A 23,990-nucleotide genomic window follows, 5' to 3' on the forward strand; every position below is an offset into this window, starting at 1 on the left:
ATGCTGTTTGAAGACTCTGCTGGCAGGGTTTCCCAAGGGCATCCACCTAGCCCTTCCCCAGGGGTGGAAGACATAGAATGCACTGACGCACAACCACTTATGTTTCCTGATGAGGACATGGGAATACCACCTCAGCACGTCTCTGATGATGACGAAACACAGGTGCCAACTGCTGCGTCTTTCTGCAGTGTGCAGACCAAAAAGGAGGTCAGGGAGGAAGACTGGGTGGAAGACGATGCAGGGGACGATGAGGTCCTAGACCCCACATGGAATGAAGGTCGTGCCACTGACTTCCAGAGGAAGAGGCAGTGGTGAGACCGAGCCAACAGCGTAGCAAAAGCGGGAGCAGTGGGCAAAAGCAGAGCAGCCGTCGCCAAAACAGTTCGCCTGCTACTGGCCACCATCACCAGGGACTGAGCACACCAAAGGCAGCTTCAAGGAGTTCCCTTGCATGGCACTTCTTTACACAATGTGCTGACGACAAGACCCGAGTGGTTTGCACGCTGTGCCATCAGAGCCTGAAGCGAGACATTAACGTTCTGAACCTTAGCACAACCTGCATGACCAGGCATCTACATGCGAGACACGGGCTGCAGTGGAGTAAGCACCTTCAAAACCAAGAAAGGGCTCAGGCCCCTCCTGCTCCCTCTTCTGCTGCTGCCTCGGCCTCTTCCTCCGCCTCTGGAGGAACGTTGGCACCTGCCGCCCAGCAAACAGAGGATTTGCCACCAACAACACCACCAACACCACCTCCATCACCAAGCATTTCCACCATGTCACACAGAAGCGTTCAGCTTTCCATCTCACAAACCTTTGAGAGAAAGCGTAAATTTGCACTTAGATACCCTCGATCCCTGGCCCTTAATGCCAGCATTTCTAAACTACTGGCCTTTGAAATGCTGTCATTCAGGCTGGTGGAGACGGACAGCTTTAAAGGGAACCTGTCACCCTGTTTATACATATAAAAGTAAAGTTACCTTTAAACTTTTCTTCTCTTACTCTTCCATAATTGTAACAGCTCCCCTAGTTCCCAATATTTCGCCCCTGAACGCTTTCCCGCCTTTATCCTCATTATAATAATACTTTCGTTTTCACAGCCACGTCAGCGCCTATTCCCCGCCCCCTTATGCAAATAACCTGCATTAGTTCTCGTTCTTTCTTCCTAAGTCTCGCGCATGCCCTCTCCTGAATTTTTCTGTAACCAATCATATCGTTCCTTTTCTGTATCCTCCCCCTCACGCCACAACGTCCTAGAAAGTTCCCAACAATCCTGTTCCTCAGCCATAGTACATCCGGCACGAGAGTTCCTACCTCACTGCGATCAACTGTTACGCTGGGTTCAACGTAAATGGCGTTGCGTTCCAAAACAAACGCAGCCTCGTTTTCAGGTTTGTAATTACTGCGCATGCCCGAGATTTCTGAACTGTGGGCGTTTCTGAGGCGGAGTAGAGGAACTTGACTCCAGAAAGATATGACTCCTTGCGGCTGCTAGTAGTAAGATATGACTCTTTTGGGTGCATTTACATATGTGGCGGGAAATAAATAAAAGATGATTTAATAGTTATACAGGCGGCAGATTGAAATGTAACTACGATATTGCTTGGGGAGACGTACTATGATTGGGGAGACGTACTAAAGATTTTGGAATGATTATTTAGATAGGTGAAGTCCAGGTGACAGGTTCTCTTTAAACAGCTCATGTCGCTTGCTGTCCCACAGTATGTTGTTCCCAGCCGCCACTACTTCTCCAGGAGAGCCGTGCCCTCCCTGCACAACCAAGTATCGGATAAAATTAAGTGTGGACTGCGCAACGCCATCTGTGGCAAGGTCCACCTAACCACAGATACGTGGACCAGTAAGCACGACCAGGGACGCTATATCTCCCTAACTGCACACTGGGTAAATGTAGTGGCGGCTGGGCCCCAGGCGGAGAGCTGTTTGGTGCACGTCCTTCCGCCGCCAAGGATCGCAGGGCATCATTCTTTGCCTCCTGTTGCCTCCTCTTCCTACTCAGCTTCCTCCTCCTCTTCTTCCACTTCCTCATCCGGTCAGCAACAGACCTTCACCACCAACTTCAGCACAGCCAGGGGTAAACGTCAGCAGGCCATTCTGAAACTGATGTGTTTGGGGGACAGGCCCCACACCGTGCAGGAGTTGTGGCGGGGTATAGAACAACAGACCGACGAGTGGTTGCTGCCAGTGAGCCTCAAGCCCGGCCTGGTGGTGTGCGATAATGGGCGAAATCTCGTTGCAGCTCTGGGACTAGCCGGTTTGACGCACATCCCTTGCCTGGCGCATGTGCTGAATTTGATGGTGCAGAAATTCATTCACAACTACCCAGACATGTCCGAGCTGCTGCGTAAAGTGCGGGCCATCTGTGCACACTTCCGGCGTTCTCATCCTGCCACCGCTCGGCTGTCTGCTCTACAGTGTAACTTCGGCCTTCCCGCTCACCACCTCATATGCCACGTGCCCACCAGGTGGAACTCCACCTTGCACATGCGGGAGAGACTGTGCGAGCAGCAGCAGGCCATAGTGGAGTTTCAGCTGCAGCACGCACGGGTGAGTCGCACTGCGGAACAGCACCACTTCACCACCAATGACTGGGCCTCCATGCGAGACCTGTGTGCCCTGTTGCGCTGTTTCGAGTACTTCACCAACATGGCCAGTGGCGATGACGCCGTTATCAGCGTTACAATACCACTTCTATGTCTCCTTGAGAAAACACTTAGGGCGATGATGGAAGAGGATGTGGCCAAGGACGAGGAGGAGGAAGAGGGGTCATCTCTAACACTTTCAGGCCAGTCTTTTAGAAGTGGCTCAGAAAGAGGATTTTTGCAACAGCATAGGCCAGGTACAAATTTGGCCAGCCAGGGCCCACTACTGGAGGAGGAGGAGGAGGAGGAGGAGGATGGGGATGATGGGGATGAAGCGTGTTCACAGCGGGGTGTCATCCAACGCAGCTCGGGCCCATCACTGGTGCGTGGCTGGGGGGATACGGAGGACGCAGACGATACGCCTCCCACAGAGGACAGCTTGTCCTTACCTCTGGGCAGCCTGGCACACATGAGCGACTTTATGCTGCAGTGCCTGCGCAACGACAGCAGAGTTGCCCACATTTTAACATGTGCTGACTACTGGGTGGCCACCCTGCTGGATCCCTGTTACAAAGACAATGTGCCGTCCTTAATTCCCTCACTGGAGCGTGATCGGAAGATGCGCGACTACAGGCGCACGCTGGTAGACGCGCTCATGAGAGCATTCCCGACTGACGCCGGGGGACAAGTGGAAGCACAAGGCGAAGGGAGGGGAGGAGGAAGAGGTCTCCAATGCAGCTGTGTCAGCGCCAGCACCTCAGAAGGCTTGCCACGTGGCCAGAGCTTGCCCTGTATGCCTTGGAGGTGCTGGCCTGCCCTGCAGCCAGTGTACTCTCTGAACGTGTGTTTAGCACGGCAGGAGGCGTCATTACAGACAGACGCAGCCACCTGTCCACAGCCAACGTGGATAAGCTCACGTTCATTAAAATGAACTAGGCTTGGATCCCTCAGGACTTGTCTGTACCTTGTGCAGAATAGACAGTTCTAACAGCCTCAACCATCCATCCTTGTACTCAAGTGCACTAATTCCTTTTTTTTTTTATGTCCCAATATTTTGGGGGATACCCCTATGTAAAAATGAAAAATAACACACATCTGTGTTGGCTACCTATTCCTCCTTCGCCGCCGCTTCCACCTAGACCGCCACGTGAGCCTACATGGCCACAACCACCCATTCACCACCTCCTCAACCTCTTCCTCCTACATCATTCCTAATTTTTATTTTTTTAAGGTCTTTTATGTTTTTTTAATTCATTTCCCTATCCACATTTGTTTGCAGAGCATTTGCCATGCTCTTAAGCACATTTTACTGCCTTTTGCAGCCCTCTAGCTCTTTCCATGACATTTTTACAGCTTTTAATGCTCAAAATTTCAGGTCCCCATTGACTTCAATGGGGTTCGGGGTCAAGTTCGGGTGCCGAACCCGAATTTTTTTTTCAAGTTCGGCCGAACCCGAACATCCAGGTGTCCGCTCAACCCTATTCAAGACGCCAGCACCGTTAGGTGCAAAGATGAATGGTGGTAAAGGATGAGGAGTCAGTTATAGTGAAACAGTTGAACTTTATTTGATCAATTAGTTATCTTCATGTAGTCAGTACAGTCCATGGTGAAGCAATCCTATAAATAAGGGTTCAGCTCCATTCCTAGTAACAGGCTTGATGATTGTAATTTGAGGAGTTGTCCTTGTCTCTATATCTGTCTATACTTTGTCCACACTCTAGCACTCAGGTACTGGATATAATAGTTCTCACTAGTCAGTAAATTGAAAAAACTGCAGCGCTCACCTGTGCAAACACGAGGAGACACGGAATGGCTTGACCTGGACACAGCCACGTAGAAACTCCAAAAGAAAAGTAGATTCCAGCTCCTCATAAAAGGTAATATTTATTCGGATTAAAAACCAGACATCATCAAGGTAGAAAAAAAATATATGCAATTCACAGTGACGCGTTTCGGGCTCCTTAGTTGCTGCCCTTCATCATGACGTACAAAAGTGAAATAAAACCAGCTTTAAATACAATATAGGAACTCACACTGATTAGCTCCTTGTCCTGGCCCAACCCATTCACACAGAAAGTCTGGTGGTGGGGTGGGGGAGGGGAACGAGCAGAGACAGCATAACATAATAAAAATGAACAATCAAAAAAATTACCTATATTGCAAGACCAAATCATACTTCTTATTAAGACCATTTGGTACACGGGTTCCCAGACTGAAAATCCTAAAAGTTTCTCTGCTCAATAACTTGAGCCTCCGATCACCTCCCCCGATCGGCAAAGTGACTCTTTCAGTTCCCCGAACAGTAAACGCAGATGTATCACCTCTATTTTTGATGACATGTTGGGGATGGCAGGACGAGGCCAACAGAGTGGTATTACCTGCAATCGTCTTCCTGAAGGTGCGCGTGCAGACACTGCTGGTAGTGGTCTCCACCTGCAGAAGAAAATCCAGGAAAACGATGGAGAGGGGATCACTCTAAAATGTAAGCTGAATAGAGGGGATACAGTGATTCAGGTACCGCACAAAAAACGCAATATCACTTGCTTCGCCCTGCCAAACCCACAACATGTCATCAATGTTACATCCACACCATTTTAAAGAGTGAGCATAAGGGTTACTATCAGAAAACAAAAATGTATTCTCCCACCAAGCCATGAAAATGTTTGCGACCGATGGTGAAAATTTGGCACCCATAGAAACTCCTGATGTCTGAAGGAAATATTCACCATTAAACATAAAATAAAAACTATGTCCAAGCAGTAAATCAATACAAATGCAAATGAAATCCTGTATCTCAACAGTGTAGTCGCTATGGGTAACCAAATACCATTGTAAAGCCACAATGGCAAGATGGTGGGGGATATTGGTATACAGAGAGTTGATATCTGCGGTAACCCAGGTATATATTTTTCACCTGGGAACTATCAAAATTTTGTCAAACCGTTCAAGTATCCCTAAAATAACCAGGTATGTGGGGAATCAGTGGCTAGAGAAGGGAATCGGCCCAACCCGACAACCAGGGCCATCTTTAACAAGGGGCAAAAGGGGCAGCTGTCCCGGGCCCAGTTGCTCCTGGGGGGCACAAGGCAGCTGCCTCTTGAGCCCTGCTGGCCACTGCCCCGAGTATCAGGCTATCAGCTACACAGGGGGGTGCTGCCATGCCATGCCTGCCTGCCGGCACTCCAGGCAGCGTACTGTGAGAGCTGTGATTTTCTAGGACCTTAGATGACATCATCACCATGTGACCAGTAACCTAGCAATATTACTGGTCACATGGCTATGAGGTCATCACAGGTCCTGTCTACCAGGAGTGTTGCTGCAGGAGAAGTTTCCCATATTTGTTGAGCTTTTTTTGAGAAGATTACATCAGGAAAAGGTGACAGGGGCTGTAATGCTAATATACTGTAAGCTACTGTATAGTGGGGTGCTATACTGCATACTGTATAATATGGGGGTGCTGTATACTGTATATTGTGGGGTGCTTTATACTGTGGGGGGCTGTATATTTTGGGGTGCTGTATACTGTGGGGTACTGTATACTGTGAGGTGCGGTATTCTGTATAGTTTGGGGTGCTGTATACCGTGAGGTGCTGTATACTGTGGGTGCTGTATATTGTGGAGTGCTATACTGCTGTACTGTATAGTGTGGGGGGCTGTATAGTTTGGGGTGCTGTATACTGTGAGGTGTGGTATTCTGTATAGTTTGGGGTGCTGTATACCGTGAGGTGCTGTATACTGTGGGTGCTGTATATTGTGGAGTGCTATACTGCTGTACTGTATAGTGTGGGGGGCTGTATAGTGTGGGGTGCTATACTGCATAGTGTTGGGTGCTGTATACTATAGGGTGCTATACTGCATAGTGTGGGGTGCACTGTAATGCTAGGGTGAACCGAGCCTCTGTCCTCCTTCCTGCAGAGCGGTGCCCACTTCCAGCCTGAGCCCAGCTGCCCAGAGCACTGACCCTGAGCCGCTGGAGTCTTAAGAACTGGAAGTATTTATATCAATGTACTCTACCAGGTGTGTGGATTTTTTGTGTGTGTGTGTTGTGGTGGAGGCCGTGATTGCATGCTAGGGTGTGGGAAGGCGGGATCCAGGGGGCCCAAGTAAATTTTTGCCCAGGGTCCAATCAATATTAAAGACGGCCCTGCCGACAACCTCTCGGAGAAAGAGCCGATGCCCGCGACAATAGGTCGCAAAGGGGGAGGAAAACACATTTTATGTATCTTACGGAGTGCATGGAAAATGGGGGTCACCACATTTTCAACAAAAATATAATCCGTTTCCTTTTTATTCAGGATGCCCAAGGAGACACCCTCACATAAAATATTTCTGAGTTGTTGTTGGAAAAGGGGGAGGGGGTTGTTTTTAAGACGTGAGTAAGTGTCAGTATCAACAAGCATATTTAAAATTTGTGTCTTGTAAACATCACTGTTTAACAACACCACTGCTCCCCCCTTGTCAGCCTCTCTGATCACAATATTATGCATGTTGGAGAAAGCCCATAATGCCTCTGGTTCATCTCTGGATAGATTGCTATTAGTATATCTCAATTTGACATTTTGTTTCAGACAGCATAAATCCCTCTCTACCAGGTGCTGAAACCTATCAAGAGCCGGAGACCTGAAATTAACAGGATAAAACTCCCTGTTGGAAGTTTTAAAAAATCTAGAGGTGTTTTGTAATGATGTGGTGTCCGGCTCTTGGTGTACATCCAAGATCAGCAAAATCAAACAAACATAGTATGGGATGGTGTTGCTTCATCCCCTGACCTAATATTCATAACATTAGGACTATCCGTTGCCGGGGGAATTAAACGTCCATCAGGGGGTAAAACATGCTCGTGGACATGGTTCCTAGTGGAGAAAAGTTTTTTGAGAGTCAGATTCCTGGCCAGACGATTCACATCTATTATTGTGCGATATAGTTCAAAATGGCAGGACGGAGCAAACAATAATAATCCCTTGCGGAGGAGGTTTTCCTGTGCACTTGATATAAGAATAGAGGAAAGATTAACAACTTGTATATCTTCCACATTTATTTGCGGCGAGACTGATATCGGCGGCCTCTTGCGATGTTTCCTCCCCGCCCTGCGTTTTATGCCGACAGGTTATTGAGCAGAGAAACTTTTTGGATTTTCAGTCTGGGAACCCGTGTACCAAATGGTCTTAATAAGAAGTATGATTTGGTCTTGCAATATAGGTAATTTTTTTTTATTGTTCATTTTTATTATGTTATGCTGTCTCTGCTCGTTCCCCTCCCCCACCCCACCACCAGACTTTCTGTGTGAATGGGTTGGGCCAGGCCAGGACAAGGAGCTAATCAGTGTGAGTTCCTATTTTGTATTTAAAGCTGGTTTTATTTCACTTTTGTATGTCATTATGAAGGGCAGCAACTAAGGAGCCCGAAACGCGTCACTGTGAATTGCATATATATTTTTTTCTACCTTGATGATGTCTGGTTTTTAATCCGAAGCTAATAAATATTACCTTTTTATTAGGGGCTGGAATCTACTTTTCTTTTGGAGTTCTGACTAGTCAGTAGCAATCCCTAATGGCAGGCATCAGTCTTCTGCTCCATTCTTTGGAAAGGATGCTCACTGAAGAATTACGGTCCACTATGTCCATAGCGGCATGTGGTGAAGGATAATTTTGCGCATTAATCACCCGGCTGTGTCCAGGTGCTTTTAGGTTCCTCCTGGTCACTGTTGCTTGTGAAGTCCTTGGCTAGTTTAGCTCTAATCTTCTCTAGACTTGCTCTATACCAGACGTAGACTCACTGGTCTGTGCTATGCTGCTGAAATGTAGTTCTTGTTCTATGTGCTCCCTTGGCTTGGCCAGAGCCAAGAGGCTAATCAGGCAGCTACATGGTGGAATAGACTTGTCCTGCTCTTCTCAACTCTTCTCTACCACTACCAACTTCCTCTCTCTTCCTACTGAATTCTCCACTTCCTATTAGCATACCCCAACTATATATATATATAAGCAGGGCCGGTGCAAGGATTTTTGCCAACACAAGCAAAGCTATATTTTGGCGCCGCCCCCCCCCCCCCTTTCGCAGCTTACCTGGCCCTGGTTCCGTCTGCAGCAGCTGGCCTCTCCTCTGTGTGGTCCTGGTATCTTCTCTCTGCTTCAGACAATCGCTGGTATGATGACCGTATTTTTTGCCCTATAAGACGCAGCTAGGTTTTAGAGGAGGATAATAAGAAAAAAATATTTTCCATTACCCCTCAGGTCAGACCAGCATTCAGACCCCCAATGTTAATCAGACCTCAGCTCACAGCCCCAATCAGATCCCCAATGTTAATCAGACCTCAGATCAGACCCCCAATGCCTCAGATGAGCCCCCATGTCAGCCATCAGCCCCCCATGTCAGCCATCATGCCCCCCATGTCAGCCATCATGCCCCCCATGTCAGCCATCATGCCCCCCCATGTCAGCCATCATGCCCCCCCATGTCAGCCATCATGCCCCCCCATGTCAGCCATCATGCCCCCCCATGTCAGCCATCATGCCCCCCCATGTCAGCCATCATGCCCCCCCATGTCAGCCATCATGCCCCCCATGTCAGCCATCATGCCCCCCATGTCAGCCATCATGCCCCCCATGTCAGCCATCATGCCCCCCCATGTCAACCATCATGCCCACCATCATGCCCCCCCATGTCAGCCATCATGCCCCCCCATGTCAGCCATCATGCCCCCCCATGTCAGCCATCATGCCCCCCCATGTCAGCCATCATGCCCCCCCATGTCAGCCATCATGCCCCCCCATGTCAGCCATCATGCCCCCCCATGTCAGCCATCATGCCCCCCATGTCAGCCATCATGCCCCCCCATGTCAGCCATCATGCCCCCCCATGTCAGCCATCATGCCCCCCCATGTCAGCCATCATGCCCCCCCATGTCAGCCATCATGCCCCCCCATGTCAGCCATCATGCCCCCCCCATATCAGCACAAATAAAAATAAAAATAATAACTTACCTCTCCTGCTCCTGGATGCTGCTGCTCCTCACCACCAGCGCTCTCTCTCTTCTTCCTGTTTCTCGGCTGTCAGCTGTGAAGGCTGTGCACAGTGAGGTCACATGGTGTGCAGCCCTTTACAGCAGACAGCCGATACTAATGAAGCCCTTCCAAAATGGGGGGAAAACAGCGTCTTATGGGGCAAGAGGGTCTCTGCGCCCTAAGGCAGCCCCTTGGTCTGCCTTATTATAGCGCCGGGCCTGTATATAAGTAGTGCCAGCACCACCTAGGGGCGAATAGATGTAATGAACTATAACCGCCTGTTAAAGGGTTTCTATCACTTCGTTTCCCATATTTAGGTGTCAGACACTAGCGATCCACTAGTGTCTGCTCTAACAAACCATCCTAATATGATAGGTTTTGGGGCAGCCGTTTCGCTAAAATAAGAACTTATATCTATATGCTAATGAACCTCTAGGTGCTATGGGGGCGTCATTAGTACCTAGAGGCTCGGTCTACCTTCACAAACTGCCGCCGCCCAGCGCATCCATCCAGCCCACCCATCTCCTGCTGAATGCGATCCTCCCCGTGCGCGTCTCTGTTCGGCGCATGCGCAGTGAATGTCTGACCGCTTCCCTGCACAGACATCTCCACTGCGCCTGTTCCTCGGAGCACTATGATGTCATCGGCGCAGGCGCAGTGGAGATGTCTGAGCAGGGAAGCGGTCAGACATTCACTGCGCATGCACCGAACAGAGACGCGCACGGGGAGGATCGCATTCAGCAGGAGATGGGCGGGCTGGAGGGACGCGCTGGGCGGCGGCAGTTTATGAAGGTAGGCGGAGCCTCTAGGTGCTAATGACGCCCCTATAGCACCTAGAGGCTCATTAGCATATAGATATAAGTTCTTATTTTAGCGAAACGGCTGCCCCAAAACCTATCATATTAGGATGGTTTGTTAGAGCAGACACTAGCGGATCGCTAGTGTCTGACACCTAAATATGTGATACGAAGTGATAGAAACCCTTTAATAGGTATTACAGGGATATACAGAAATACATTAGATTCACATATTTAAAGTTTGAAGTGCCCATAACCATCACTGAGTGGGACACTGCAAGAGACCCTATTATGCGGAGTATGTGTGCTGAGTATGGTAGGCCAGGCGATGCCCCTCTGGGTTTCTGGAAAATATATTCAAATTAGCTTTCCTAAGCCAGCAGATCTTAGACATGATAATTTGCATGTATTTTCACAAGCAAATATCGTGATAATGGTTCTACTGAGCAACTTTTATGGTTGGTGGTAAGGATAAGAGAATTGATTCTACCAGTTTGGGATTCGTTCCGAATTCCTCATTAGGTTTGAATTCACACAAAGCTGAATTTTTTCTGATTCCTTTGTACTCAAGCTCCTCTCATTTCTGTGGTCAGTCCCTTACTTGTTTCCTTGCCACTGCCTGGTGTTGTCAATCAAGGCAGCCAAGGAGAGGCTGGCCACAGAAAGGAGTGGAATTTGGGTGCAACAAGAGCAATTGTGATGCCCTCATTCCACCAAAGGACTAAGTTGCATATTAGGAAAAATGTCACTGGTGACTGACTCCCTTTAAGCTAGGAACTGATGCCAGATGCCAATGATGACGGCAATTATCGGGAATGAACTTTCGTAGGAACACTTATTCTGGATCGTTGCCCTGTGTAAATGTGGTTGTAAAGTTGATGCGATTACTGCACGTACCTCCTGTAATGAGCAGGCAATTATTGGGAACAAACTCTACATTCCCAATATTTGCCTGCTGTGTTGGTCCGTGTAAAAAGGCCTTCTATCAGCGATGGAAACTAACATTGGGTTTACCAATCACTGTTAGGTCATACGCTCCTTACTATTCGGAGAAGGTTTTCTTACACAGTATTTCTATTGACTTTACTAATCCATAGCAGGGTCTGAACTGTAAAACATCAGAACACAAGTCTATCATCAGGCTAAATGTGATTTACTGGCCCTAGTGATGTCATATTCCTAAAGGAGCACATTACAGCGCTGTATATGATTCTGTTTCATTGTGTGTTAAGTGCATCAAATGGCATGTTAATGTAGTAATCGAACACGAGGTCCCTGAAGCAACATAATCCACTCCTCAGAGGAAAGCGGTTCAATTCCGCCCCCAGGACAAGGAATGCATTAATCCTGCAAGTGAATCATGTTCAATGCCACCATCTGCTCACATGCAAGAGGGTCTCTATCAAGCATCAGTCCATGTTTAGCTCAAAACTTCTGTTCCATTTTGGTTTCATAGGACAATGGCATAGAATTGAATGAATCAGACCAGTAGCTCATCTAGGGCAGTACATCCTTTTGTGCGTTTTGACTTTATGCTTGAAAAATATCTTTTATGACCTTTTGCAATCTTGAAATGACCAAACAAGGGCCATTAAGTAAAAAAAAAAAAAAAAGATGTTTTTTAACATCTTTTTACACGAGCAGATTCTCTGCCCATAACAAGTGCTGATCCACAATATATAAAGTATAAAAGTGAGGCGACTCTCTATTGACAAGAGGATGGAATATGGTGCTCAATCCAAACAGAGCGTACCCAACGCTTGTAGTGGGGGAATAGAAATAAAAGTAGAGGGATGGCACTCAAAGCAATTGAGGTGTATGGAAAAAATAATACTATTTATTATGGAATAGCTGATAGTAAAAATACTGATAGTAAAAATATATAAATATCAGGTATAATAAAATGTCTGTATATATCACACATGCGAGAATAATATTCAATATAAAAAGTACATAGTAGTCAAATCATTGTAGAGATAAAAAGGATAAAAGATGAGGATGATTGGATGATAAATAATAAATAATAATAGATAATAAATGTCAATACAATGCAGTCCTGCTGGAAAAAGACAATTCAGTGCAATCCTGCTGGAAAAAAGACAGTCCTATAGGTCTGTTGGGGAAAAAAAGTCTGATCTTATGTTGTAAAGACCAATGGCATCCTGGTATAATATATTGTCAGTTATGTGAAATCCTGTTGGAAAAGAAAAGTACTCCTGGTATAGGATGAGAGGCAGTCTTGTGGGCCTGTTAGAAAAAAGGGAGGTCCGGTTTCATATCATATATTTTGATAGAGAGATAGGGTAACCTGTTATAAGCTGAAAGATAAATATCTTTCTATAGAGGTTTTGTTTATAAATCCCAGAGTTTATGGGGTGGAGACAAACGAATCCGATTATGTTGTTGTTCACAGATCCAGTATTGGTATGCTGTGGAATGAAGACTGCTTTGTAAGCAGGTACATTACCCTCCTTGCGGATGTTGATGAGCTGGTCAGCGGTTCCTGTCTGGGCGGCAGTATCCACGTGTGCCGTTCCCGCTCGCTGTCTGCTTCCGGTAGTGACGACACCCAGCAGCAACCAACGGCCGGAGCAGACAGCGAGCGGGAACGGCACACGTGAATGGTCATTTGGCCGATTATTGGCTCATGTCAGAGTCTTTAGGGAAAAAAAAATAATCTTCAAATGACCTGATACGTTATTGAGAGTGTAGGAGATGGTCAATGAATCAATTCAAATTCTTTCCCATTGGTAAAGGTCCCTTTAGAAGGGACAATTCAGCAAGCAATTGTCGGGAAGAAAGCATCCCTTCCCGGCAATCGCCTGCTCATCGGTGGAGTAGACCGCTGCATTTACATGCAAAGATCTCCTCCACACTATGGGGAGGAGCGATCACAAATTTCATTGCTCGTCCCCATACATACTCGTTTGCCAGCAGCAGAGCGTGTTTAGATGGCACAATCTGCAATTTAGGTGCCTACACAAATGATCCACTTACCCGACGAACGAGCGTTTCACTTGTTAATCGGGAGCACCTTTATACCCCAGATAATTACTAACGAGCATTCCTATAAACACTCATTAGTGGCGGATTCTCAGCCTGTGTAAAGGATCCTTAAGAAAGCATTAGTGGTGACAGATTTTAAGCTTGTTTTTTGGCAAAAAAAACCACAGGTTTCATTTACGTCAATTGTCTATTTACACATATAAATTTAGACTGATATTTGGCTGATTGGATAGAATTTGGACAGATATCTTTATGTGTAAAGGCACCCTAACCTTGCAGCACTGAGGACGTGGTTACGGTACTTAATCTGACCAATATCAACATCTACGTGGAATTTTTATGTTCACATGGGTTTGCTCCCCCCACGTCATAGGTTGATTTGCTTCCTATGAAAAGGACGCTGTCCTGTGTGATAGAGAATTTTGCGTTTCGACAGGGACTGATGTGAGTCCTGCCCTTACACGACAGCTGATAAATAGCACTAATGCACATAGTTTATGCATTTATCTTATATGTATTCTGTTCTAGGAGGGGAACACAGCCCTCCATTATGCTTGCAAGATGAAAAATCAAAGTATAGTACCGATTCTCCTGGAAGCCAAAGCTGATCCCTACATTAAAAATAAGGTAAGTGTGGAAATGTGATTTATCCAATTGCGAGCAAACACCAAAAAAACAAACACAAAAATATAATGTTTATTTTATGTATTATGATTCTTCTTGTCAAGGGATTGAGAAACATTTAGGCCCTGATTTATCAGGTCTTCGCTCCAGAATTCTGACGTTCAAAAGTCGCAAAATGGAGCTTTTGGGCTCACTTTTTGCGTTTTTACACCACTCACTCCAGTTTGGAAATATGGTTGGGAAAGTGGGCATGGTTAGCTATGTTAATGGGTTTCACTCCAGATGTATCACGGAAACTTTTTTAAAAAAAAGTTGCAAAAAAAGTCACAATCTCACCCCAATAGGAGGGTGGAGTAGAAGACTGAGTAGCTTTTCTAGACAAAAAGTGTCAGGTTTAAAGTATGAGACAAATTTATCAAACATGAGGAATTTGATAAAAGTGATATAAAGTACAGCAATGCAGACTAATGGAAAACTGACTTCAAATACTCACAATAAATTTCCCCTTAGATTTTTTTAAGAGTGCTATCACTAGTGGAGAGCGAAAAGAAGTCCACAAAGTGGACTTCGATCCAAATTTCAGGATAAATTAAATTCATTGCGAAGCTGAATTTCCTCATGCTTCATTATAGTAAATTGATTTACCTGAAATAGTGCAAAAACAATAGCAATAATCCGTTGTAAAAATTTTCCTGATCCGTTTGCTTGCAACGGGCCGGCCGCCACCATCTTACTTGAAGATGTAGGGCGAAATCTCGTGCGCGGTGATGTCATCTAGGGCCTTGTGAGATTTCATGGCAGATCTTCAACCGAGATGGCGGCGACTGGCCCATTGCGAGCAAATGGATCAGGAAAGTATATGGGTTTTTTTTTGTGGTTTTTTTACACTGGATTATTGCTATCAGATTCCGCAATCATGTATGAACGCGACATCTGAGGGGTACAATGATGAGTGGCGGCACAATCGCCGCTCCCTGTCATTGCACCCACTACTTACAAAAAAAATGCGCTTTGTAACAAAGTAATTTGTCAATAAGCTAATTTTTTTGTAAAATTTGGTGAAGCATAGATACAACAGCATATTGGTTGTCGTTTCTACAGTACATTAAAGAGGACCTGTCGTCTGACATTCCTGTTTTAATAGCTTCATGCATTCCCCATGTAAAAACAATTCTGGAGCATCTATTCTTATGTCTGTATGTTGTGCCGTTCCTTTATTATTTCTACTAGAAGTTATGAATGAATTGCTAGCAGTCTGCAGTAAGGGTACCGAGGGGAGGTAACCAGTTGGGGGTGTGTACCTGCACAGACTGAAAATGACAGCACTGATTGGATAAAGTCAGTCTGTGCAGGGACACCCCCCCCCCGACTGGTTACCTCCCCTCGGTACCCTTACTGTAGACTGCTAGCAATTCATTCATAACTTCTAGTAGAAATAATAAAGGAATGGCACAACATACAGACATAAGAATAGATGCTGCAGAATTGTTGTTACATGGGGAATGCATGAAGCCATTAAAACAGGCATGTCAGGAGTGGTGGAAGGTCCTCTTTAACAGACATCGAAGGCCAAATATCATGTGCATGCAGAGCAGAGAACAGGTTTCACTACTTTCAGACCATTCCAGCAGACTGCAGTGTCTCTTCTCCTTGCAGCATGAACAAAAAGCATCAACATTGTGTACACCCTCCTGAAGAACCTAGGCTACAAATCAAAATTTAATTGTATGTAAATTTCAAAGGGGTTGTCCCATCATAGAAACTTATCACAGAGAGGTCCCTGACACCCCCAAATGAATAGAGTGATGGTGATGCATGTGTGCTTTGTAGGACCACTGAATAAAAGCCGCCTGTAGAACTTGGCTATCTCCTACAGTCCCATAGATGTGAATGAAGTGGCTGTCTTAATGCATGACTGTCACTCCATTTACTCAGGGACCCATGTTCTCATGTTTAGTGCAGGGTCCAAGTGGCGTACCTCCACCAATCAGATACTGTGGATAGGTGATAAGCTACTATGGTAGGGCAACACCTTTAAGCCTTGTCCAGTCTTTCTGAAATCTACAAATGTGTCGAGATGTATGGCTCAGGGACTTTATATACACTGCTCAAAAAAATAAAGGGAACACTTAAACAACACAATGTAACTCCAAGTCAATCACACTTCTGTGAAATCAAACTGTCCACTTAGGAAGCAACGCTGAGTGACAATCAATTTCACATGCTGTTGTGCAAATGGGATAGACAACAGGTGGAAATTATAGGCAATTAGCAAGACACCCCCAATAAAGGAGTGGTTCTGCAGGTGGTAACCACAGACCACTTCTCAGTTCCTATGCTTCCTGGCTGATGTTTTGGTCACTTTTGAATGCTGGCGGTGCTTTCACTCTAGTGGTAGCATGAGACGGAGTCTACAACCCACACAAGTGGCTCAGGTAGTGCAGCTTATCCAGGATGGCACATCAATGCGAGCTGTGGCAAGAAGGTTTGCTGTGTCTGTCAGCGTAGTGTCCAGAGCATGGAGGCGCTAACAGGAGACAGGCCAGTACATCAGGAGATGTGGAGGAGGCCGTAGGAGGGCAACAACCCAGCAGCAGGACCGCTACCTCTGCCTTTGTGCAAGGAGGAACAGGAGGAGCACCTCCAGCAGGCCACAAATGTGCATGTGTCTGCTCAAACGGTCATAAAAAGACTCCATGAGGGTGATATTAGGGCCCGACATCCACAGGTGGGGGTTGTGCTTACAGCCCAACACCGTGCAGGACGTTTGTCATTTGCCAGAGAACACCAAGATTGGCAAATTCGCCACTGGCGCCCTGTGCTCTTCACAGATGAAAGCAGGTTCACACTGAGCACATGTGACTGAGTCTGGAGACGCCGTGGAGAACATTCTGCTGCCTGCAACATCCTCCAGCATGACCGGTTTGGCATTGGGTCAGTAATGGTGTGGGGTGGCATTTCTTTGGAGGGTATAGGGAAAAAAACGTAAGAAAAAATAGACCTGTATCGGGCGCCAATAACCTCAAAAGTAATAGCCTGCTGGCGATAAAAATGGTCAATTGAGTGGTAACTTTGATATAGTGGTTTAAAAACACAACGTTTGTAAAAACGTGCAAAAAACCTTAATTAAAACAGTAATGCTAGTTGATTAAAATCACAATGAGAATAAAAAAGGTATTTTGTAGTAAAAACTCACTTCACCCAGGAGGGGCAGGGTGGGATAAAGCACATAACACCCACTCTGCTTCCTCCTGCGCCTGGATCGCCTGTAAGATCGTCCGGAAATAACGGCAGTCACACTTGGAACTTCTGGTTATTTTCTTTTTATTGTGTTAGCACAGGGTAGGGGTAGGAGTAGGCTCAACGCGTTTCGGGGTCACTGGGATCCCCTTCATCAGGAGCATAAATGCATCATGCATAATGGCAGGTATTTATACAGGGAAAAAGGCGCCAAAGAACGCCAGAAAAAAGCGCCAAAAAAACGGGAGGTATTGGCGTCACTTCCGGTTTGCGTTCCAGGGTGGAACGCATTGTGGTAGGCTAAACTTGGAGTGGTTTCCGGTTTGCGTTCCAGCGTGGAACGCATCAAGAAGCATCTCGGCCTTGTAGTGGACCAGGAGGGGAAGCGACGTCACTTCCGGTGTGCGCTCCAGCTTGGAACGCATCGGCACCGCTGTAATGGATTGAATGTGGACCAGGAGGGGAAGCGACGTCACTTCCGGTATGCGTTCCAGCCTGGAACGCATCGGGACCGAGACGGCTGGGGGATCGGCACAAAAGTAATTTAACTTCTTGTCAGATATTATGGGTGGGTGTGGCGATGTTTAGGAGGGGTATCTAGTTTTATTTATGTATAATATAATATGATATGCTGGCCATGTAACCCTCCTTCCCCGATCCCGCAAAATACACACACATTTTATTCATCAGACCTCCATTTTCCATTCTTTTTTATTTCTACAGCACTTTCTAATTTTTATTTCTACAGTATTTTCTAATTTCCTTGTTAACTTCTTCATCTCTTCTAAATGCCCTTACAAACCATTTTTTCCCCTTTTTCCCATCGTTTCCACCTATAGAACAAATCCCCCCCTCCCTGTGCACATATTTGTGTACATGTGTATATATACAAATATACACTTAGGGAGATGTTACTTGCTGATCCATATAACATCTAAAAATAAAAATAAAACCATATATCTCCCGATTCTCCTCATATCCCTATGGGATAAGAGAAACCAGTCATTGCCGGTTAGAATACCCTGGTCAAAATATAATAGAATATATCAAAATATATTACTATACATAATGTGTTTCTCTGCCATTCCCTTCAGACTAACAATTACCAACAGCTATATTGCCCCTCCCTCCCATACACAGACATTCTCCACCATGATCCCTGTGAGAAGCTGTGGTGCGTTTCACCCTGGAACGCACACCGGAACCTATACCACTTTCGGTTTTCTCCACACCCAATTCCCTCTCCCTGGCCAGCATATCATATTATATTATACATAAATAAAACTAGATACCCCTCCTAAACATCGCCACACCCACCCATAATATCTGACAAGAAGTTAAATTACTTTTGTGCCGATCCCCCAGCCGTCTCGGTCCCGATGCGTTCCAGGCTGGAACGCATACCGGAAGTGACGTCGCTTCCCCTCCTGGTCCACATTCAATCCATTACAGCGGTGCCGATGCGTTCCAAGCTGGAGCGCACACCGGAAGGGATGTCGCTTCCCCTCCTGGTCCACTACAAGGCCGAGATGCTTCTTGATGCGTTCCACGCTGGAACGCAAACCGGAAACCACTCCAAGTTTAGCCTACCACAATGCGTTCCACCCTGGAACGCAAACCGGAAGTGACGCCAATACCTCCCGTTTTTTTGGCGCTTTTTTCTGGCGTTCTTTGGCGCCTTTTTCCCTGTATAAATACCTGCCATTATGCATGATGCATTTATGCTCCTGATGAAGGGGATCCCAGTGACCCCGAAACGCGTTGAGCCTACTCCTACCCCTACCCTGTGCTAACACAATAAAAAGAAAATAACCAGAAGTTCCAAGTGTGACTGCCGTTATTTCCGGACGATCTTACAGGCGATCCAGGCGCAGGAGGAAGCAGAGTGGGTGTTATGTGCTTTATCCCACCCTGCCCCTCCTGGGTGAAGTGAGTTTTTACTACAAAATACCTTTTTTATTCTCATTGTGATTTTAATCAACTAGCATTACTGTTTTAATTAAGGTTTTTTGCACGTTTTTACAAACGTTGTGTTTTTAAACCACTATATCAAAGTTACCACTCAATTGACCATTTTTATCGCCAGCAGGCTATTACTTTTGAGGTTATTGGCGCCCGATACAGGTCTATTTTTTCTTACGTTTTTTTCCCTATACTCACAATATGTCCATTTCAGGCTTTCCCCTGTCTGGACACTAGACCTGTGGCTGCCTACCACCTCTCCAGTAATCAAACACACCCGTATTACACCCGAATTTTAAACCATTTACTAACGGTCCTTCCCTTTGGTGCCCTGCCTGGATATCCCAGACTCTTTTTACCTTAAGGAGTCTGTGACTAATCCCCTCTTTTTTTCCCCTCGTATCTCTGTCTTATTTCTTTGGAGGGCCGCACAGCCCTCCATGTGCTCGCCAGAGGTAGCCTGACTGCCATTAGGTACCGAGATGAGATCCTCAGACCCCTTGTGAGACCATATGCTGGTGCGGTTGGCCCTGGGTTCCTCCTAATGCAAGACAATGCTAGACCTCATGTGGCTGGAGTGTGTCAGCAGTTCCTGCAAGACGAAGGCATTGATGCTATGGACTAGTCCGCCTGTTCCCCAGACCTGAATCCAATTGAGCACATCTGGGACATCATGTCTTGCTCTATCCACCAATGTCACGTTGCACCACAGACTGTCCAGGAGTTGGCAGATGTTTTAGTCCAGGTCTGGGAGGAGATCCCTCAGGAGACCGTCCGCCACCTCATCAGGAGCATGCACAGGCGTTGTAGGGAGGTCATACAGGAACGTGGAGGCCACACACACTACTGAGCCTCATTTTGACTTGTTTTAAGGACATTACATCAAAGTTGGATCAGCCTGTAGTGTGTTTTTCCACTTTAATTTTGAGTGTGACTCCAAATCCAGACCTCCATGGGTTGAAAAATTTTATTTCCATTTTTTAATTTTTGTGTGATTTTGTTGTCAGCACATTCAACTATGTAAAGAACAAAGTATTTCAGAAGAATATTTAATTAAGTCAGATCTAGGATGTGTTGGATTTTTGTGTTCCCTTTATTTTTTTGAGCAGTGTATTTCATGGGTCAGCAACCTTCAGAGCTCCATCTGCTGTGAAACTATGACTCAGCATGAACACTTGCCAGCCTCTTCATGTAACTCCCATAGAAGTGAATGGAGCATTCTGGGAGCTGTAGTCCAGAACAGATGGAGTTTCAGAGGTTGCTGATCCCTGATATATATAGAGTCATGTAAGCCAGAATGCCATGCGCTTCATTGCAGTTATTACAGAAATCTGTTGAGGATCTATTCAAAAGTGACAACCAACATGGTGGATTCTGTAGTCAATGTAAAAATGGTTTCAGGCAGAGATTTATCAAAACTGGTGTAAAGTAAAATTGGCTTAGTTGCCCATAGCAACCAATCAGATTCCACCTTTCATTTTTCAGAGCTCCTTTGGAACATGAAAGGTGGAATCTGGTTGCTACTGGCAATTGAGACAGTTTTCCTTTACACCAGTTTTGATAAATCGCCCCCAAAATGCCAATATCTCAATGTATAAACATTACTAACAAAAGCACTCTAAATTCTGATTTACTAGTTTATGTTCATTTTGAAGACTTGGCTGGAGACTGTATCATAAGTTTGGGGTCATTAATACATTTTTGTCTATTGCGAACTCTGTTTCTTCACAGGACGGGGAAACCTCCATTGATATTGCCAAGAGATTAAGATTCCAAAAAATCATGCACTTGATGAAAAAGTCTTCATAATACTGAAGGAAACAAGTTTTCCCATTACTCTGGCACTTAAATGAGCACAAAACTGGTAGTAAAGAAGCGGGTTTACATTACTTCCATTGACTGTATTATTAATGGCGTCCGGAACAACACTGATAGGGATATTTATAGCTTTGTCTCCATTGTAATATTATTGACAGGTAGTTTATTGTAAAAATAAATTGTATACTTGGTGTTACACATTATAAAAGTATTAATAAAAACTGTAACAAGAACTGGAGATCAGTCAGTTATGTAGAGTTGTAGAGTTTATTCTTGGGTCTTTTCGGGGCAGTGCTGGGGATTGGGATATGACTGACCAGGGGCGTAGCTAAAGGCTCATGGGCCCTGGTGCAAGAGTTCAGCTTGGGCCCCCTTCCCTCAGTGCTTTGTGGCCAGGGGCAGGGAGCACTTTGTGCTGTCTGAGGCAAAAATTGAAACAGCACCCCTTCCCCATGCCAAATTCTTGATCTAACCCCTTCTCTTTATCCAAAGGTATAACTCTGTGCCCCAGTGCAAAATCTATGAAAGAGCCTTCCCAGCATGCACTATAGTACCAGTGTCTTCATATACGGCACAAGGGTCTTTGGGCCCCCTCAGGCTCTTGGGCCCAGTAGCGACTGCTACCTCTGCACCCCCTATAGGTACACCCCTGACTGAGTTATATATGGTAAATCAATCACTCTTCTGTTTACTGCATCATCACACTGCAGTGCAAATTTTAGGTTAATACTAGCTGAAGGACCCATCTTCGCTCGGGTATATTTAATATATTTCATTTCATGTTTGTGTGTCGTTAAAAGATATCAACACTATCCACTATAACATTGACATCTACAGCACCCCACCCCCAAAACAGTGACCTTCACACCCCCCCCCCCCCCCACAGTGCCCCGTCCCTTAAAATTGAACCTCAACAGCAGCCCACCCCCTTAACTTTGACCTTTACAGCAGCCTTCCCCTTTAAAGGGAACCTGTCACCGGGATTTTGGGTATAGAGCTGAGGACATGGGTTGCTAGATGGCCGCTAGCACATCCGCAATACTAGTCCCCATAGCTCTGTGTGCTTTTATTGTGTAAAAAAAAACCTGATTTTATACATATGCAAATTAACCTGAGATGAGTCTTTAATTTGTATATGTATCAAATCGTTTTTTTTTACACCATAAAAGCACACAGAGCTATGGGGACTGGATATTACGGATGTGATAGCCACTATCTAGCAACCTATGTCCTCAGCTCAGCGTGATTGTAAATGCGACGGTGCTGATTCTTTTAGCGGACATACACATACACTCAGCTTTATATATTAGATCTCTGTTTTACTCACAAAATCATGAAACAATTAGTCGTCAGATATTGGCCAGTCATATATGTATGCTATAAAGTCTCCCTGTACCCTAAGAGGCTTTACTAAACTCTATAGATTATACCTCATAAACCGTGTTACTTGAAATGTAATCTACAAAGCAAAATTGAGGGATTGTGCAATGCAGCCGGCTACATGAAGGGCTGCTGTAGACTTTTACAAGCTCCCTCTGCCCTGTATAAGCTTTCCAAGATTAAATACAAATGTGTGATATAAAGTAGAATTTCCAATTTTGTGAAATAACCATATAGGCCCAGATTTCCTATTCCTATAGATAAGCTTAGACCGACAGTCTAGACCGGCAGCAGATCTATCACAGGGGCTCAGGCTGGATGGTAGATCTGGTGCAGGGACAGACGCTCCTCTCTGCCTCTACACCCACTATTGGTGGGCTTTCTATGAAACTGAATTTCAGGCCAGAATTGTGCTGCAAGTTTTTTGGGGTGCCGTTTGTGTATTCTGTGACACAAAATGAATGTAATCACAGAATTCATTGTGCCTTTACAGAAATCTTTTTTTGTCACACACAATGTTATTTTGGGACACACAATTCACATTGTGACAGAATTAATTTTGTCTCGCAGAATTGAGTCTGTCACACAGATTTATTTTTAGACACAAAAGTCATGTCTGTCATTTTGTCTCACAGAATTGATTTTGTTACACACAAGTCATTCCAGACCTCCCAGGTGACCCTCTTTTGGAGGGACTGTCCCTATTTTTGAATCAAGTTCCTCTGTCCCTCTGTTCTCCTTAAATGCCCTCCTTTTAGTTCTGAGGGATAGATTTGCATTATTACATTTACAATATTGATCCAAAAAGTGTTTGTATGGGTCCTCTCTGGATATTATACCCCACCTTATATATTACTTGATGCAATTTGGAGTTCAGAGATTTCTCTAATCTGATAAATGTTGCGCTATTGTATAAAAGAAGACTATTAAAGTGTATAAATACGCAGAAAAAAATGGACGTTCACGCAATGAAGAATAAGTGTCCCTCTTTCACAGTCCAGACAGTTGGGAGGTATGGTCATTCTGAGACACAGAATGTCATCTTGTGACAATTTTATTTTGTCGCACAAAATGTCATTTTGTGACAGAGAATACAATTTGTGACACAAAATGTCATTTTGTCACACAATGTTCAGTTTGTGTCACAAAATGCATTGTTAAAAAATGGCACTCCATACAATTTCTGTCCAAAATATTGCATATGAGGCCATGGCCCCAGTCACTTGAAGCTTCATCTTTCCGCTAAGCCGTACTCCTTGTCAAAGTAGTCAGAAACCCTAGATGAACCAAAGTGATTATTTGAGGCACAGACACATTGCTAAATCTGGGCCAGGATGTTTCAACTATGTAATATTTGGTTTTACATTTATACACAAAAAGCTTTATTATCCTATGTATCACGTACAAATTAAATGTCATTTATAAATTGTGAGCAACTGCAATAACAGGAGAATTGCCATTTATTCAACTTCCTCATATATCCATGTAGAACAGTGAAATGGAAGAACTGATTTCCCCAGTGCCATATTGGATGCAGCCTGAAATGTGTGAAAGTTCCAGTTGGA

At 45.2% G+C, this 23,990-nt stretch overlaps 1 protein-coding gene across 1 annotated transcript in view; it reads left to right on the top strand.

Moving 5' to 3' along the window:
* ANKRD22 (ankyrin repeat domain 22) overlaps positions 1-21,793 on the top strand; it is a 56,003-nt gene extending 34,210 nt beyond the window's left edge. The window contains exons 5-6 of the mRNA XM_040436315.1: positions 13,930-14,028; positions 20,959-21,793. Coding sequence (XP_040292249.1) covers positions 13,930-14,028; positions 20,959-21,036 — 177 coding nt within the window. The 3' untranslated portion in view covers positions 21,037-21,793. The remainder of the gene's footprint in view (positions 1-13,929; positions 14,029-20,958) is intronic.
* The last annotated feature ends 2,197 nt before the right edge of the window (positions 21,794-23,990 follow it).

Source organism: Bufo bufo, chromosome 6 (assembly GCF_905171765.1).
Source record: "Bufo bufo chromosome 6, aBufBuf1.1, whole genome shotgun sequence".
In the NCBI taxonomy this organism is placed as follows: Eukaryota; Metazoa; Chordata; class Amphibia; order Anura; family Bufonidae; genus Bufo; species Bufo bufo.